The sequence below is a fragment of the Diadema antillarum genome, unplaced genomic scaffold (assembly GCF_040938485.1).
Source record: "Diadema antillarum isolate AM-2024a unplaced genomic scaffold, OU_Dant_1.0 seq00000597_RagTag, whole genome shotgun sequence".
NCBI classification, from domain to species: Eukaryota; Metazoa; Echinodermata; class Echinoidea; order Diadematoida; family Diadematidae; genus Diadema; species Diadema antillarum.
In genome coordinates, this window is record NW_027271528.1 from 2,070,830 (window position 1) to 2,087,189 (window position 16,360).

At 39.2% G+C, this 16,360-nt stretch overlaps 1 protein-coding gene across 1 annotated transcript in view; it reads left to right on the plus strand.

The window, feature by feature from the left end:
- Positions 1-16,360, plus strand: part of LOC139735773 (uncharacterized) — a 95,004-nt gene that overhangs the window by 41,546 nt on the left and 37,098 nt on the right. Inside the window, exons 3-4 of the mRNA XM_071646524.1 lie at positions 7,596-7,711; positions 15,320-15,509. Of these exons, the coding sequence (XP_071502625.1) occupies positions 7,596-7,711; positions 15,320-15,509 (306 nt within the window). The remainder of the gene's footprint in view (positions 1-7,595; positions 7,712-15,319; positions 15,510-16,360) is intronic.

Sequence of the window (16,360 nt, forward strand, 5' to 3'; positions counted from 1 at the left end):
ATAGCTAGCTTGCTGCCTCTTCCCACTGCTGAATGAACTGGAATGAAAAACAAGAAGAAGAAGAAGAAGAAGAAGAAGAAGAAGAAGAAGAAGAAGAAGAAGAGAAAAAAAGGGACAGCTCATTCGAAAGACAGAGATGAATGTGAATGCACCTTACAATTATGTATTCAGCCAAATTTATCAGTGCAGTTCAGGGGTTAAATGTCGTGTTTACCATTGGGAGCAGTAATATAAAAAAAAAATGTTCCATGATATCACATGTCACATTTGATGTATTTGTGTAGCTCAGCATTTATACAACAAAACTTCCTACATCTAAGAATTTTGCAATAAAACCTAACATATAAGGAGATATCACTATTTTTCTAAATAAACCATAACTGTAAACTGTTTAGTCTGGAAACATTTTATATTATAAGAATTGTTCACATTTTGTATATTTAACAATACTTAACATTGATTATACTCATTCAAATTTTTACATTGGTTGTTTCTATCCCTAACTCACATTTTAGAACTATTTTGAAGCTATATTGCTGGGTTTTTATTTCATCTGCAGATGGTAAATAATGTCTTTAATGTCCAATCCATCAGCCTGGTGTAGGGCCATTGTGAAAAAACAAGCATTTATGGCTTTAGGACTTGCATTAATTGCAGTGAAACCAGGCGCGGCCACCTACAGTTGTAGCTCTTCTCTTTTGCTTTTTTCAGTGCTGGGTATTGTTTTCTGATGTGATCTATTGTTTTACCCATCTGCCGTGGCAGTTATGCATTTTACATGAGGGGATTGGAGGAAGTCGTGCCCTTTGTGGAAGAGGTGGCAAGCCTTTTGGTGACAACTCAATTCTTTTTTTTCGGTTGTCTTGAGTAATGAAGAGACATCTTTTTCAGTGGTCAAAATCACAAGGTATTGAAATATATGGTAGTTAACATATACAGTGCTGGATTTGGGGGTAAAGACAGAATGCATTGTGTAATAGGTATCTGGAGTAGAGTCAATTTCACTTGAATCAAGAGAATCCGTGCAAATTTATGTGGATAGTGTCAAATGCTAGGTGACCTACTGTATCTATAGATAAAAACAATGAAACTCCATGTACAGTAGTTTATACACACTAGGAATCTCCACAGTATAGATTATAACTATTAAAATGTCAAACCTGTACTGATCAATTTGTTGAACTGTATTGCTGTCATTCAAAATCAACTACAGTTGAGACTGTTGTTCCCCTTTATAAAGATGTAATACAATATGCAGGTGTGCTACAACTGCAGTATGCACTTCACATAATTCATATTTGCAATACTAGTACTTACACAGGGCAAAGACACTGCACCAGACCACAAGCTACGCCCTGCTGGTACATTTGGCAGCATGTGTGCGAATGTCGCTTGCTCACACATGGTAACAATCTGCATTTATTTGCCATAACCGTAGATCGGAGGTGCGTTTCATGTTACCGAATATTGCCAAAGAAATGATAGCTTAAAAGTTGCCAGACTGATCAACAACAACAAACACAGTTTTTTTGTCTATCACCAAATTCTGTGCACATCTCCAAAGCTATTGATCTGCAACCACTCCCCCCCCCCAAAAAAAAAAGAAAGAAAGAAAGAAGAAGAAAAAAAAAGTGAAGATTACCAAGCCAAAAGTGGGTGATACAGCAATCTGCTTTCTATCTTTCTTCAGCATTTTCTCCAGCAAAGTGCTTTATGTCTTCAGATATCACATGTAGATGTAGGGCAGAAAACCATCTGGCCAAGCCGGAGAAGATAAAGTAACCTGCTTATCTTTCTTCTTGTGCCTGTCTTATGTGTGTGTGTGCGTGCATGTGTGTATATGTGAGAGAGAAATCGAGAGAAGTAGGTCTTATCTCATCATTCCTTCGAGATAAGTATGTCGGGGGTATCATCCCCCACGACATTAATAGATTCATGGGTGTACATAGTCGTTTGGCAAACGGGCTGTTATTAGCTGCCTAGAAACCAGATGTTGAATCGCACACATGAGCATCAAACAAAGTAAATATTATTTATGGTAGGAAATGTGGGCCATGGTTCAAGATGAGCGAACCTTATTTCAAGCCAATATGGTTTGCTGCAGTTTTGTGTTCCAAGTAGAGAAATACATGTATCATGTGGTGCAATGTATTACATACACACAGACAGGACTATAAACTGTGTGTCTGATAAAACAGGAAATGGAATGGGGAGGATAGATGATTTTGCCAGCTTTTTAGACTGTGATGGATATGGAATGTGCACTTGTACCCCTGCAATGATTTATCTTCATGCAAAAATGTCCTTCATTATAAGAAAGAGAAATATATAATATTGTTATCTCTCTCACTAGCAGGGCAGGATGATGAACATAACACCTGTGATGGAATGGTTCATGCTACGGTGTATGTGTAGTTTCATGACGCCATGCATTTATAAGCAGTGTCACGATGAGCCCTCATCCATGTGCTGTTTAGACAACATTAGCTGTAATGCGAGATTTTGTTAACAAAGTGGGATGGGGGGGGGGGGGGGGAGTGATGAGTGTATGCACAGGTAGGCTGCGGCCCTGCCTAGCAGCTACCTAGAGAGATTTTGCCGTAGTTCTCTCCCTACCCCCCCCCCCCCCCCAATCATATTAGGTATTTCCCCCAGGAATGATGTCATAGCCTGGCCCAGGTGTGTGCTGTGTGTGTACTTCGTCTGGGGGGAAAAGGAGGATTTGCAGCAGCTATTAGCCAGCGAGACATTTAGTAACGGGTTAACCCTTCCGTTGCTGTATGAGGCTGTAGACTGGATTCTTGGGAAATGAGCCAAGCAATGTTGTGTCTGCATTTTAGTCCAAACAGGGTGAGGTGCATATTGGAATGGCAAAGCTATGAAAGCACAATGGTAAAGGGTTTTGGATTGTGTGACTGGTTTCTATAACAAGTGTGTTTATATTATTTCCATGCCACATTCCATATGAGACAAATTTGTATGATTACCGTTCATGTTATCAGTGGACTTTATCTTTTTGGAGTATGAGTAGATTTATGATGACCGGTGTTTGTATTAGTAGCCCACTGCAGCAAAATTTGAAAAGCAGGTTAGTGAGTCACTTTAAAATAACTTGACGTGTTTATAGACACCTGAGCTAGCTTCAGATGATTTCTTTAAACCTATCCTTGGCCGACACACTGCAGTTTGCATGAATTCTCTTCTTCCTTATTAGATATTAGCCTTGGTTTCAGACTGTCACCCTCGTCTTCCTCTGCAGCAGTCTGATCAGAAAAGGGGACCCACCCCCCCCCCCCCACTACCCCCAGCATTAGGGATTCAATCCCCTTCCTTGGTTTCCCTATGATTGCAACCTCATGACAAAACTCTGAGAGCATGGTGTATATCTCTTTTGCTTTGTATAAGCAAGGATTTTCATTCAAATATTGCCATTAATTTTTGTTAAACAGTCTATTGCAAAGAGGAAATGCAGTGAATCTTAATCTCTTAGATTTTTCGAATGAACTGAGAATAGTCGTTACCATAGAAGCAACATGTGAAGAGCAGGCAAAAGATAGAAATAAGAAAGAAATAGCCAAGTGTTATACATTCTTTATTACATGTTACATGCTGGGACATTCTTGCCATAAATTCATTAATCCATCCTTTTTTTTTGTGTGTGTGGCTTTTTTTTTGGGGGGGGGGAGCGCAGTGGAGTCAATAAAAGATTTGTGTGACTGTCGGTATTGTCTTACCTGAGAACAGACCTGGAGACTCTTGTAGCATTGTGAAAGAGAAATGTAGTAGCAGTTGCTCTTGATAGCCTCCTGTTTCCTGAAGAAAGGGAAGAATGTGGGCAAGATATACATTTTTCCATGTACTCCAGCCATGGACTTTCATCAAGAAACATGCATAGCACTACCTCGCCTGTGGCATACATGTACATACACACACATATCCAATGTAGCTGCGGCAAGTGGAAATTTAAGTGGAAAAGTGAGTTAACCTGGCTTTACCCATTTCTTTGTAGCCGGATCTCTGATATAAATACTTGGGGGTGCCAGTCAATATCCCAGTGTGTTGGCATGCCATCAGGCTCCTTGGCACAGCATGCTGAATGACTCATGACTTGTGTTTTGGTAAGGTGCCTCCCGAGTCTCTCTGGCCGAAGTTCAAAGAGTTAAAAATCCTCCATCAAGTGTCAGCGTGTTTCTTCTTAAAGCCCCTTCTAACTGTTAATTTTTCTTAGCCTAGTACTCCTATTCTTAGCCAGTGATTTTTCCCCAGCCACATTTCTAACTTTTATTCATAGTTTGTACTGGTACTCTCTCTGAATCTGAGGCCTACATACAAACATATGTTAAATGGTTGGCTGTTTTCACTTGCGAAATCTTGACCTTGGCACAGACTCTCTCAAGTGTAATGAATATTCATGAGTCAGCCACTCTGCACAGGAGAGGTGATGCAGGATTAAAAAAAAAAAAAAAAAAAAAAAATCAAGTACCCACCCACATTGTGGAATAAGAAAGAGAGAAAACAAATATTCATAGAAACAGCTTGGTCTTTCGTCCCCTTTCAAACTGGGCCTTGTTACCTCCGCCAAGGGGGGAGGTTATGTTTTCGTTACCGTTGGTTTGTTTGTTAGTTAGTTAGTTAGTTCGTTCGTTTGTTTGTTCGTTCGTTCGTCCGTTCGTTTGTCCGTGTGCAAAATAACTCAAAAAGTAGTGAACGGATTGAGATGAAACTTGCAGGAAAGGTTTAGACACAAGTAACAAACGATTAACTTTTGGTAGTGATCTGAGAATTTTTGGGGAATTTATGAAGGATTTTTGATATTTTGGCAGGTAGGGTCAATGAACTTGGGAGTTCAGGCTGCGCGGATTTGAGGTTTGCATGCGCGCACTAAAGTGCGTGCTCTAGTTTCTGCTAGGGCGAGGCGCGCGGTGCAGCTGAGGGTTTATGACGTAACAAAGGCTTCTATATTGGGAAATCGGGCGGCTTTCAGCACACAATGCTATAAGTACGTATGGGTAGAAATCACTGATCTCTGTGGAAGAACAAGATCAGTGCGGGTGGAAATGGGCTGCATGCTTGGTGGAGGTCTGCGCTCTCAGAGTGCTTCTCTAGTTTTCTACTAGCCCTGGCATGCTCAGCCCTGTCAATTGCAATGGTAGCCCCGTCAAATTGTGGTTCTTGTACAAATGTACATGACAGTCCTGGACTATTGGTAGGGTCAGCCCTCTTTCTTAGAAGCTGGTGAGAACAACATTGCGATAAGTGTTACTCTTAAGTGTGGGGGTGGGGTGGGGGTAATGGGTTCTTGGCTCTAAAAATTTGTGAAGCTACAGCTGTACATTGTATTTTGCCAATGAGAGAGGCCCTTGTAACAATCTTTTCTATCTAATAGGACTACTACTGTTGTACTTTAAAGTAGGGGGTCCCCTATGTTATCATGCACCTTGATTGTGGAAGTGAATTTAAGTTTGATTAATAAATTGTATTCAACAACTCACCTGTCTTTAAAATGCATCGCTGGAGGTGATTCAAGGCATTCATATTTCAGGTGTGAAATACATCGTAGGATGGCCTGTAGTACTTCTGCTTTTAAAAAATACCTGATTGTTGATTTTCCCTACAGCTCTCATGCTGACAAATATCACTTTAAAGATTTATGTGATTATCTGTTGATTTTTTTTTTTTTTTTTTTTTTTTGCGAAACATCAGGAGATTTCGTATATTTTTTTTTTCTTTTTACCTGCGAAGCTAACAGGTACAGTCAAGATATTTCTGAAATACCTTTGCCCACCCCTCTGGGTACCTTTGCATTCTCTAGCCTCCATTTAACTTGACCAGCAGAACGAGGGGATATCCGTGGGTTCCTTCCGGGTGGGTTCAGGGGGATTGTTGGTGGTAGACACAAGAAAAAGTTCATTGCTACTACTCTATGATAAATGTGTGTGAGGTACATTGTAGTGTTTGTCTAGGGAGCATGTGCATGTAGTGCGTCTAGTGTGTGCATCTAGTGTGTATCTACCATATGTGTGTGTGTGTGTGTGTGTGTGTGTGTATCTAAATATGTGTGTTTGTGTGAGTGTGTATTTCTGTTGAATGCAGGCTACTCTAAATGGATACCAAACAAGATTAATGAGATCATTAGCTAGGCAGTCTGTATGACATCTTCTACATGAGTGTGTGTGTGTGTGTGTGTGTGTGTATGTATTTGATAGTATTGCTGACTACTTAAAGGTGTATTTTGTAGTATCGATATGACCACTTTTGTCGTGTTTTAGCAGTAATGAGAATAGAAAGTTGTCACAATTAATCTACATTACATCGTGTGTGTGTGTGTGTGTGTGTGTGTTTGTACATGTGTTATTGTAGATTTTGTGGTCACCACTCAGTAAGCACATACGAAAAGACATTTTATGGTCACATCTACCACTTGCCTTCTAAAAAAACAAAAAACAAAAACAAAGTAAAAAAAACACATTTATTGGAAGAAATACATATATTGCATTACTTGAAAATATGAAAGCTGTGCAATGTAACATAGCACAATCATATGTGGATATCACGAAGGAACCCTAATTAATATCCCATTGAGGATGAACTGATTTTGCTATAACATGCAGACACCCGCCCGAGTGTACTCGCGACTAGTCTTCAACGGGTTAAGGGCATCCTATTTCACTGACTAGCCCCACAAAGCAGCAGAATCACGCTCATGTTTAGTCATTCTTTGCCTATTTGTTGTATGTTGACCAGATGCTTCGCTTGTCGATACGTTGTGAAAGCTGAAATTGCGAGGGATTATTTGTCAGGGTTTTTGCAGTTAGGCAGAGAAGTACCTCTAGCAAGGTAGCTCATGGGTAGTCAATTCCTGTGCCCTGCTAAAAATGAAATTAATTTAGAGAAAATTTGAGAGGTCGAATGGGGGAAGAGAAGGTTATGTGTGTGGGTTGGTGTGGTGTGTGTGTGTGTCTTTGTGCATGTTCATTTCTCGTATGCTATTCGCAAATGCGTTGGAAGTGTGTGCAATGAATTCTAAACAGAGCAGCAAAGTGCTTTAAAAAAAATTTTTGATATGACATTGGTAGCTTTGAAGAGCTCTAAAAATAAAATACCCAAAATAAGACGAAAAGCTAGTAAGTGGGATACCAAACCAGTGATTGCTTTGTGCATAAGTGGTAATGGATGAAAAAGAGAAAAAAATGACATTAGATATACATGTATGTAGACAGAAGGCACGAATACAGATGCTGATTACTGTAAAAGTGGAAATTTTCATGCATTTCACGCAACAAGAAGCTAGCACGAAAATAAAAGCATGGTAATATTTTTGCATGCCATATGTTCTTGAATTGAATAAATGTCCTGATTCTGCGGAGTTAAAAACACGCAGAATTTATCTTACCAAGCCAAGCACAAAAAAATCACTAATGCAAAAATATCCACTTTTACAGTAAATGAGAAAGATGAAAAGTATGCAAGTTTATAATGCATTACATATTTTCACACATATATGCAGTGTACATCAGGAGATACCAAGTTCTTCTTTACCCCCAAATTAATCAACCTCTTTCATCCTTTTTTTGATCTCACTGTACATTCTACAGGATATGGGGCAGATGGAGTTTAGAGATCCCCGCGACCTTCACTACAGCAGTCAGGCCAGTATACGAAGGCGACCCTCCCTCCTCTCCGAGTTCCATGGACAGGTGGACAGAGACAGGTAGAGCAACGACTGACATTTTTGATGCCTTTTGCAGAGACTCCAGTTAACTTTTGCTCTCCCTCCCCCTCCCCTCCCTGCCCGGTTTATCATATAAGCCCTGAAAAATGCTTTCTTTCTGAAATCAAATGGATTGCGAATGATATAATATCATCCAGCCTATGCCAAACAGTGTATGTTGAAAACAAAGCAACACAGATGTAAGTATGAGGTACTATTACATTTTGCATTGTTGAGAAGAAAAAAAAGTTGCCAATGCTTTAGCATCTTAAAGTTGACCGTGAATTCATTTTCACATGAAAGCATAATTGTGACGGAAACATAAAGTCCTTGAATAGGTTTTTCTAATGGTTGCCTGCGTTTATACTCGGGCTGTGAGGAACGTTCTGTTCAGCTGAGCCACAAATCCTCTCATGATGTAATTACCACCAAAATCTCCTCTTCCTCTGCTTCCCTCCTCCACTACCCCTCCGCGTTTGTCCCCATGCCTATTTTCTTCCCTGTCCTTCTTGTCACGTCCCTCCTCTATTCCTATCCCTTTGATTGTCCTTCCGTGTCCCTCCCTTGTTCATACTCCTGTGTTCCTCTTGCCCTGTTGCTCCCTTGTTCTTACTCCTGTGTTCCTCATCCCCTGTTTTCCCTTGTTCATACTCTTGTGTTCCTCATCCCATCGCTCCCTTGTTGTTCATACTCCCGTGTTCCTCATCCCCTGTCGCTCCCTTGTTCATACTCCTGTGTTCCTCATCCCCTGTTTTCCCTTGTTCTTACTCCTGTGTTCCTCATCCCCTGTTTTCCCTTGTTCATACTCCTGTGTTCCTCATCCCCTGTCGCTCCCTTGTTGTTCATACTCCTGTGATTCTCCTTCCCTGTGGCATCATGTTCCTATTCCTTTGCTGCCACTCCTGTGTTCCTATCGCATCCCTCCTCTCTTCCTACTCCCCTATTTCTCCTTCCCTCTGTCTCCCTTGACCATACCCCTGTGTTCTTCTTCCCATGTCTCTTCCTTGTCCCTCCCTTGTCTTTTCTTCCCTTGTTCCTCCTTGTGTGTTCCTCCTTTTTTGTCCATCATGTGTTCCTGTGAATTCTTGTGTTCCCTTTCTGTCCCTTCCATGTTCTTTGTCATTACTCCTGGATTCCATCTCTCATGTCTGTATACTGTGTTCCTATTCCTGTCCCTCCCTTGTTCCATCTCCATTTTCCTTCTCTCCTTTCCCTCCCTTGATCATAGTCCATGGCCCTTCTTATTAAGAGTTAAGATTGATTATGAAGTTGATTTATATGATAAGTGTATGGCAGCCTGTGTGTTAAGGAAATTTAAAATTGATATTATCTTTTTATATTAAACAGAACCCATGTCCATTGTCTCCTTTCCTACCCTTATTCCTGTTCCTGTGATCCTCCTCCCCCCATCCCTCATCCTCTGTCAGTCAGTGTTTCTCTTCTGTCACTCCTCCCGGCTTCATCCTTCTCCTTCCTTTTCTTTTCCATCTTTCTCTTCCCCTTCCTTTTCTTCCACCACCTGTTGCATATCTTTGTCCTTTTTTCCCCCTTCTCCTTAATAATCTCTCTCTTCTCAAAGCTGAAATAACTCATTATGCAGATCTGCAATGTCATCCTCAGATAAAACTTGATGGATGCTTGGGAGGAGTTGGGTGTGTAAAGAGGGCTATTTCATGTTATAAGAACAACATTCCGATTATTCTTGGCACTGAGTATGTGGTTGTTTGTGAGCCTGAACGATAAGTCCTGTCTCCAGAGCTAGTCTGGTTTTTGCAGACCCTGTTCTCTTCTTGAAGATTATTGCACAAGCCATCAGATCAAAACAATTTGTGCCATGCACCGCCCATGCTTCTACAAACATGGGGAAAGAAGAAAGCGGAAGTGGGAGGCAGCACCATGGAAACAAAGACGTTAGCACCGACTGTCGCCAATGGAGGATAGGAGCAATGTAGGAATTAGGTCAAAGTTCTGGCTTATCACATAATCGCCCTGGAATATGCATTGAAATGCCATTTTTGGCAAGATCCTCACGTACTGTGAGAATGCACGAAAATGACTCTGTGTGTCAATTGTAAACATTAAAGGAGGATGTGTCCCCAATTGTGCACAAACTCGGTCATTTTTGTGCCCTTTGCTCTTCCGTGGTAGATGATGTACTTTTACAGTGTTTGCATTGGAGAGCGTCTGGAAGATAAAGTTCTTGTAGGAATGATCACAATAGACTGAAGCTCTTTTATATCTTTTGGGGAGCTCCCTGCTTGACAGGAAGAAATGACCCATGAAGATTTTAACAATTCCCCAAATAATTGTGAAATTGTGTTGAGCAGACATCCCAGCTGTAAAGTAGTTGATATGAAGAGGGCATGGTGTCCATGATAGCAACCATTACATTACAGTCCGATCTCTGTTATCCGGCCATGTTGGAACCGGCACCCGTCCATGTGAGGGATTTGGCCGGATGAGGGAGAAATAATGATTACGTACGTTTGAGTACATACAGGCCGCCGACCCAGTGGTAACTATGTACATGTAGGTAGTGTACAACACTGTGCAACAATATAATTCATGTTTGCGTACTTAAAATCACGGTTACAAAATTGAAACATTTTACTGCAAAATTCATAACATGTTTCTGTAGGGAATATCATGGGTAAATTTCTTGAGTTTTGTGTGAGGTATGATTGTAGTGGAAATCACTCTCTTGTTTGTCTTCACTGCTTGGAGGTGTTCGGATAATAGAGAAATCCGGATAAGAGAGCCAGATAATCAAGGTCGGACTGTAATGTTCATTTTCAGGTGATCAGAGTCATCTTGGATCACATAAGTGCAAGTCAAATGGTTTCTTTCTGTATTTGTACTGGGTTTTATTTATACATTAATTTTCTTTCAGGAAATATTGCTTACTTTTTAAGAATGATAAACAGCACTTGATATCTGTCACTTGTAATGCTTACTAGAGAGATTTGGGGTGGACACCAAAATGAAAGTAGCTGCAGAATCTCTGGGTGTCAAAATGTGTATTTTTTTTTTGCATTTTTTTTTTTTTTTAATGTGGGGGGGGGGGGGGTATTTTCATGGCTTTAATTGTTGATAAAAAAAATTCAGGATGCAGTCCAAGAAATAAAAACTTACACATTTCACACAGGAACACCAACTCTTAGTGCATTTTTAAAAAGCTTTGTTATTCACTCTAAAGTGCATGTATTTACAAAAAATAAAAAATAAATAAAAAAAGTGATATTTTTTCATTCAAACTACAGTCTGTATGCACAAAAGGGCTTTTTGTGTCTGCTTTCCATTTATCACTCATTTTCAGTGCCCTGGAATAGGCCATTTTCTCTTGTATGATGTTCTGAAGTGACAAGAGCAATTAAGGTTGTGACCTACTGTATTTTAGTAATTTCATGTATTTATTTATTATTTACCCTCTACATAATGTGAAAGACTTCTCGGAAAGAAAACACCACATCTATTTTTGAAATAATGAAAATATGGTATACTTCATTATTTGTGCTGAGATCTTTTCAGTGTCATAAAACTACACACAATATAAAATGACATAATGTCTAACGAGTTATTTCCAGCAACTCATTTCTGGAGTTCACCGGGCTATGTTGTAAACAGGAAACGTATGGCTTCGAAAACCTTTTCCATTGCCATCTGTGCATGGCAGAGTCCCAAGCTTTTTTTAAGACCAGACAGTGCAAATATTTGTCATGCTGCCTGTTATATGAACATGCAGGTTTTTACAATATATACAAGTCATATCATGAAGATTTAAAAAAAGAAATAAAAAAGCATATCTTTTTAAGGAAAAAAAAGAAGCTTGAGAGTATGCCATCCAGACATTGGCCAGTGCATGAGATCAAAGGGTACTTCTACAGTGAACCGACACAATAGCACACAGGCATGACACACAATTACCTGTTCACACCAAACGTGACACAGCCGAGGGGAAGACGACAGTGTGACGTTACTTTTTATTGAACTCTAGAAAACTTTTGTGTGCGGCTGTTTGCCATAGGAAGCTGAGAGTATCTTTTGGTTGGTTTCAAAGCGACGTCTTGCTGTAGATTTTCATTTTTTTATTTTTTGTCGGTTGTTCTTTCTTGAAAATGACTACGGGAGTGGTCCACATTCATAGAACATCTTTCATAAGAATGTCAAGGCTGTGAAACATAGCACGTATGATTGTTATTAATCTGTCTGTAACACATTCTTTTCAGAGGCTTTTTCTGAAAGACGAACTAAAATCTTGCAGAATTTCATGGTGATCAAGCTCATCATGTAATGTGGTTATTTTGACTAGGCAAGAGTTTGCTTTGATGTCTTATTAAAAAAAAAAAACACATACACACACACACAAAAAAAGAATAGCATGTGTTTGATTTGAAGGAGTCCTGTGCAAAAGCTTACTACATATCACAATCTAATCAGCATCAGTTTTGAGGTTTGCAAACCAGAAGTAACACTATCTACGTGTTTGTGTGTTTATATGTGTGTGTGTGTGTGAGTGAGAGAGGGAGAGAGGTGCTAAGACAATGTTTGATAATGTTGAGTCTATTTGTTTAACTGGCTGAAAAAAAAAAGAATAATCATGTTCTTTTGATAAAATGAAAATACAGAACAAAACAAGAATTTATTACACTGATGTAGGCTAACTTTGAAATTTGCAATGCATTGTCACATCCGTTTGTGAAGGAAACTCCCTGAAATTTCAATCATTTTGGGGGAAAATGCTGTAAAAGGATGTGGTTTTGCTTCAGGAAGATTCAAATGGAAAGGAATAAAATAAGATAAAACACTGGTTTTCATTTTGATGATGATTTATTGCAAGAATGAATATGTCTGAGAGGTTGAATCATTAACCAGCTTACCACAATAAAGAACAGCAGTGTTTCTGCCTTATGACTAAAAAGTCAATGACATCTACATGTAATACAGGTTGAATGCAAAACATGCCTAGACCTAGGCATCCAGTATGATGGGCCATCCATTAGGGTTTTGCTAAAAGCATGTGCTAATAACGAGCATAATTTGTCATGTGAAGGTAACTTCTAACCTCTCTTCAATTCTGCGATGAAATGTACGGTATTGGCGAGTGCCAGCTGTTCAGCTCCCAAATGAGCTCTTGATTATTTGACCTTTTTTCTTGGGGGGGGGGGGGGAGGGGCCCCAATGTCAGCAGCCATCTTTAAAGTTTCTCAAATCTGATATCACAAGAGATGTGTACAATTTACAGTAACAAACAGAAAAATAAACAAATATATATACATACATACAAACAAATGACCACCAGTGAAGAGTGAGCTGAAAAAAAAAATCATCAGATTGTATATCTTTCCAAAAAGTTTAAATTGCAGAGCTGCTGTTCAGGGTTCAATGATTTGAAAATGTCATTGATACTCTTTCAGAAATAAGAAAAAGGTAATATGAAATATCTAAATGGAAGTTTAAGTATGGGTTCATATTTCATATTCATGCAGATGTATTTTTATCTTGGGATGATGGGAGATGCTTACACGTGACAGTTACACTCCTGAATTTCCACCTGTGACAACGTTTGAAATTTGATCTTTGTAGAGAGATGGAATATTTTGGGATTGCAACTGGAAGTGTCTTAGATTTCAGGATGTAGGAAACAGTTATGAGGAAGGTGAATAAAATTGTCTGTATCTCGTTTCTTGTGATATTTTAGGGGAGAGAACATGACAGTTTTTCCCTTCTTTAAAAAAAAATACAAATGACTTGCATTTTTTGAGTGCCATCATCAAAGTTTCTTTAAGATGTTAACGCATCATGTACCATTGGTACATTCAATGCATGTGAGGTATTATTATGTAACAAGAAGATTACATTTGTACATCATTCCAAGAATTTGGAACCTGTGTGATTTTGGGTATGGATAGTGAACTAGCAAAAAAAAAATCAGCACATATTATCACTTAAGATCACCTATCCTCAAATGTAGAAGCATGTCCACCAGTATTTGTTACAATGATTTAAGATGGTACTTTTTGTGCGTGGGAGAAGGATAAGAAAAAAAAAATGTAATTCATTTTGATAGGACAACGTATGCACGGTACAGTAATCATGCAGGAATTGCTTTTTAAAAGCTTTTCAATTTTATGGCACATTATGAAATGTAGTAAAATGACATTTGATATTTGTGGAGCTCATATCCTGAGAACTAGTTAACCTTTGCACCAGATATTCACACATGTACATGCATTGCAGAATTTGCAGATCAGTCATATTTTGTATGAGGTAGCTTGTGTAATCCTTCGACTACACAGCTCACACAATATGGAACGTGATTATGCAAAACATCAAGAGGTAGCCAGTGCTATTAAATATCACAGTTACATACAATTTGCATAAACTACTGTATGGGGGGGGGGGGGGGGGGGACTAGGGTGGGGATGGAGGGAGATCAACAAACAGAGAGATTAGATGCTTATTTTCGACCAATCGTATGTATTCATATACACTGTATATGCTTGTATTTGTGTATACTTGTTTTATGTTTTTGATATTTGAAAAGATTTGAATATGGTGTCTCCAACCTCGTGACACAAATCTTTGCAGGGAACCATCTGTAATAGATAATGCAGGGTGATTCACATTTCTGAAAGTTATATCAGAAGAATTTATATAGCATGGAATACATATTTGAAAAGATAACAATGGAGAGGATGTTTACAGCCTTAGGTCAAAGCTACTTTTCAGTCTGTTTAGATCACATTCAAACTGAAATGACACCACTAAAAAAGAGAAGAAAATCTAAGAAAGTAATCTTTCTACTCCGTGCAGTTGAAGTATAGAGTTTATCCAGAATACAGTACAAGATTACAGCTGAGGTCACCACTCAGAAATTGCATTTTAAGTTGATGAATGACAAGTGTTATCTTGCAAATGCTTCAGTTCTTAAATCTCAACTTCTTGTAGTCATAATTTGTGAATACAAACCTATATGTCAGTCAGGAAATTCTTTCAGATGTCTTTATTTTAGAGTCCATTGAGAGTCGCGTAATTTTTGCCTATCGTTGCAGAAATGCATTGTTGATCCTCTCCAAGTTGGGAAATCTAGAGATCCTAATTCTTTCTCATTCCATTAGTGTGCTTCCCGATTGTGACTTCAACTTCAAGTAAGATTGTCTTTTTACAAGTCTTAATTTGCAAAGAAATATGTTCACAAAATGTTGCACATGATATGATAGCTCTCAAAGATGTGGTACAATGTAAGCCTGCAAACTTGCAGACTTACAACCTGTGCAGTAAATTTAGCAAGTCTTTGGTGTGTGATTTGCAGATGAAAGGTTTGTAGAATTTCCTGTGTGTGTGCTGCAGAATAATTCTTTACATGTTTATTCAGTTTTACTGCCTTGTTCATCTTTCACTGGGGCAGAAGCTATAAACAATCTATTTTCATCTGATACACCCCAATAATCTGTTGGTATGAGGGCTGTTACCTTCCCTTGAAACTTAAATCTTTTAAAATGGAATTTTGCTACCATGGAAGAAGTTGCATTTTGCTTGTGGTTGTATCTCTGTGACCTTTGACCTTCTGTTCTGATCACACTTTTTTTTTCTTTTTTTCTTTTTCAGGGGACTGGCGCAGTATCGGCAGTTTGAGCCCGTAAGGCCATCGGGCAGCCAGCAGGCCGTGGCAGCAGAGTCAGTAGCACCGAAGCGCCCTCGTCTGACGATGACTGAAATCGACCACAAGCCAGTACGACCTGTCCCAATGGGCAACAGTGCTCAGATGATGCTGGTTCCGCAGCATGAAATCAAGAAGGTAAAAGAAAGAACATGCTACAGACCCCCCCCCCCCCCCCCCCCCTCCGGACCATCCTTCATTTTAGTCTCTCAGAGAGCACTTTGGGCTATGCAAATAAGTTGTTGTGTAATCCCCCCATGGGCCCCAAATTTGTGCCAATTTTATATAAGTCAACTATTTGCCCTGTATGAAATTAGACAAATTTATTTTATGAATTGTTCAGAAAGTTCATTTAGTTTTTGTGTATTGTCTGTTCATGTTTTCATTACTCAGATTTAATCTTCCCATTGGTCATTCCTTGGCTAGAAGATCATGAACACTTTTTTTATGCATTTTGTATGCAACACTGGCCAGTCAGATTGTTATGTTTCATAGCCCTGCGTCACATAAGGAAATTTCTCACAAACTTTAAAATGGCTTCCATCAGAAAACCAAAAATCAATGCTTGTTAAATACAGTACATCACAAAATGGTAGTATTGGGGTACAACATCCCGGTGCCGGAATAAATGGAGCTGGATTTAGCTTGCTCGTGAGGGGCTCTGTGGACGCAACAGATGTAAATAGTGCTCCCACTTTGGCACACTAAATTGAGGAGGAAGTCATATTTTAATCACTGGTCATGCTTGCTCCTCTTCCCCCCTCCCCAACAGAGGGCCTCCTTTCTCTGTATTGATTTTTATAATTCTCTTTTTCCTGAAGTATTTAGTCAGTGTCTGAAATGCCATGCCTTGCTAGTCTGATTTTGTTCTGGTTTTTTTTTTTCATAAGAAACTGGACTTTCAGGTTATGCAAGAGAGTTTCTGAACAGACTGTCATACGATATGCAAATTTATGATCACCAGCTGCACGATTAACAATGTATGGGAT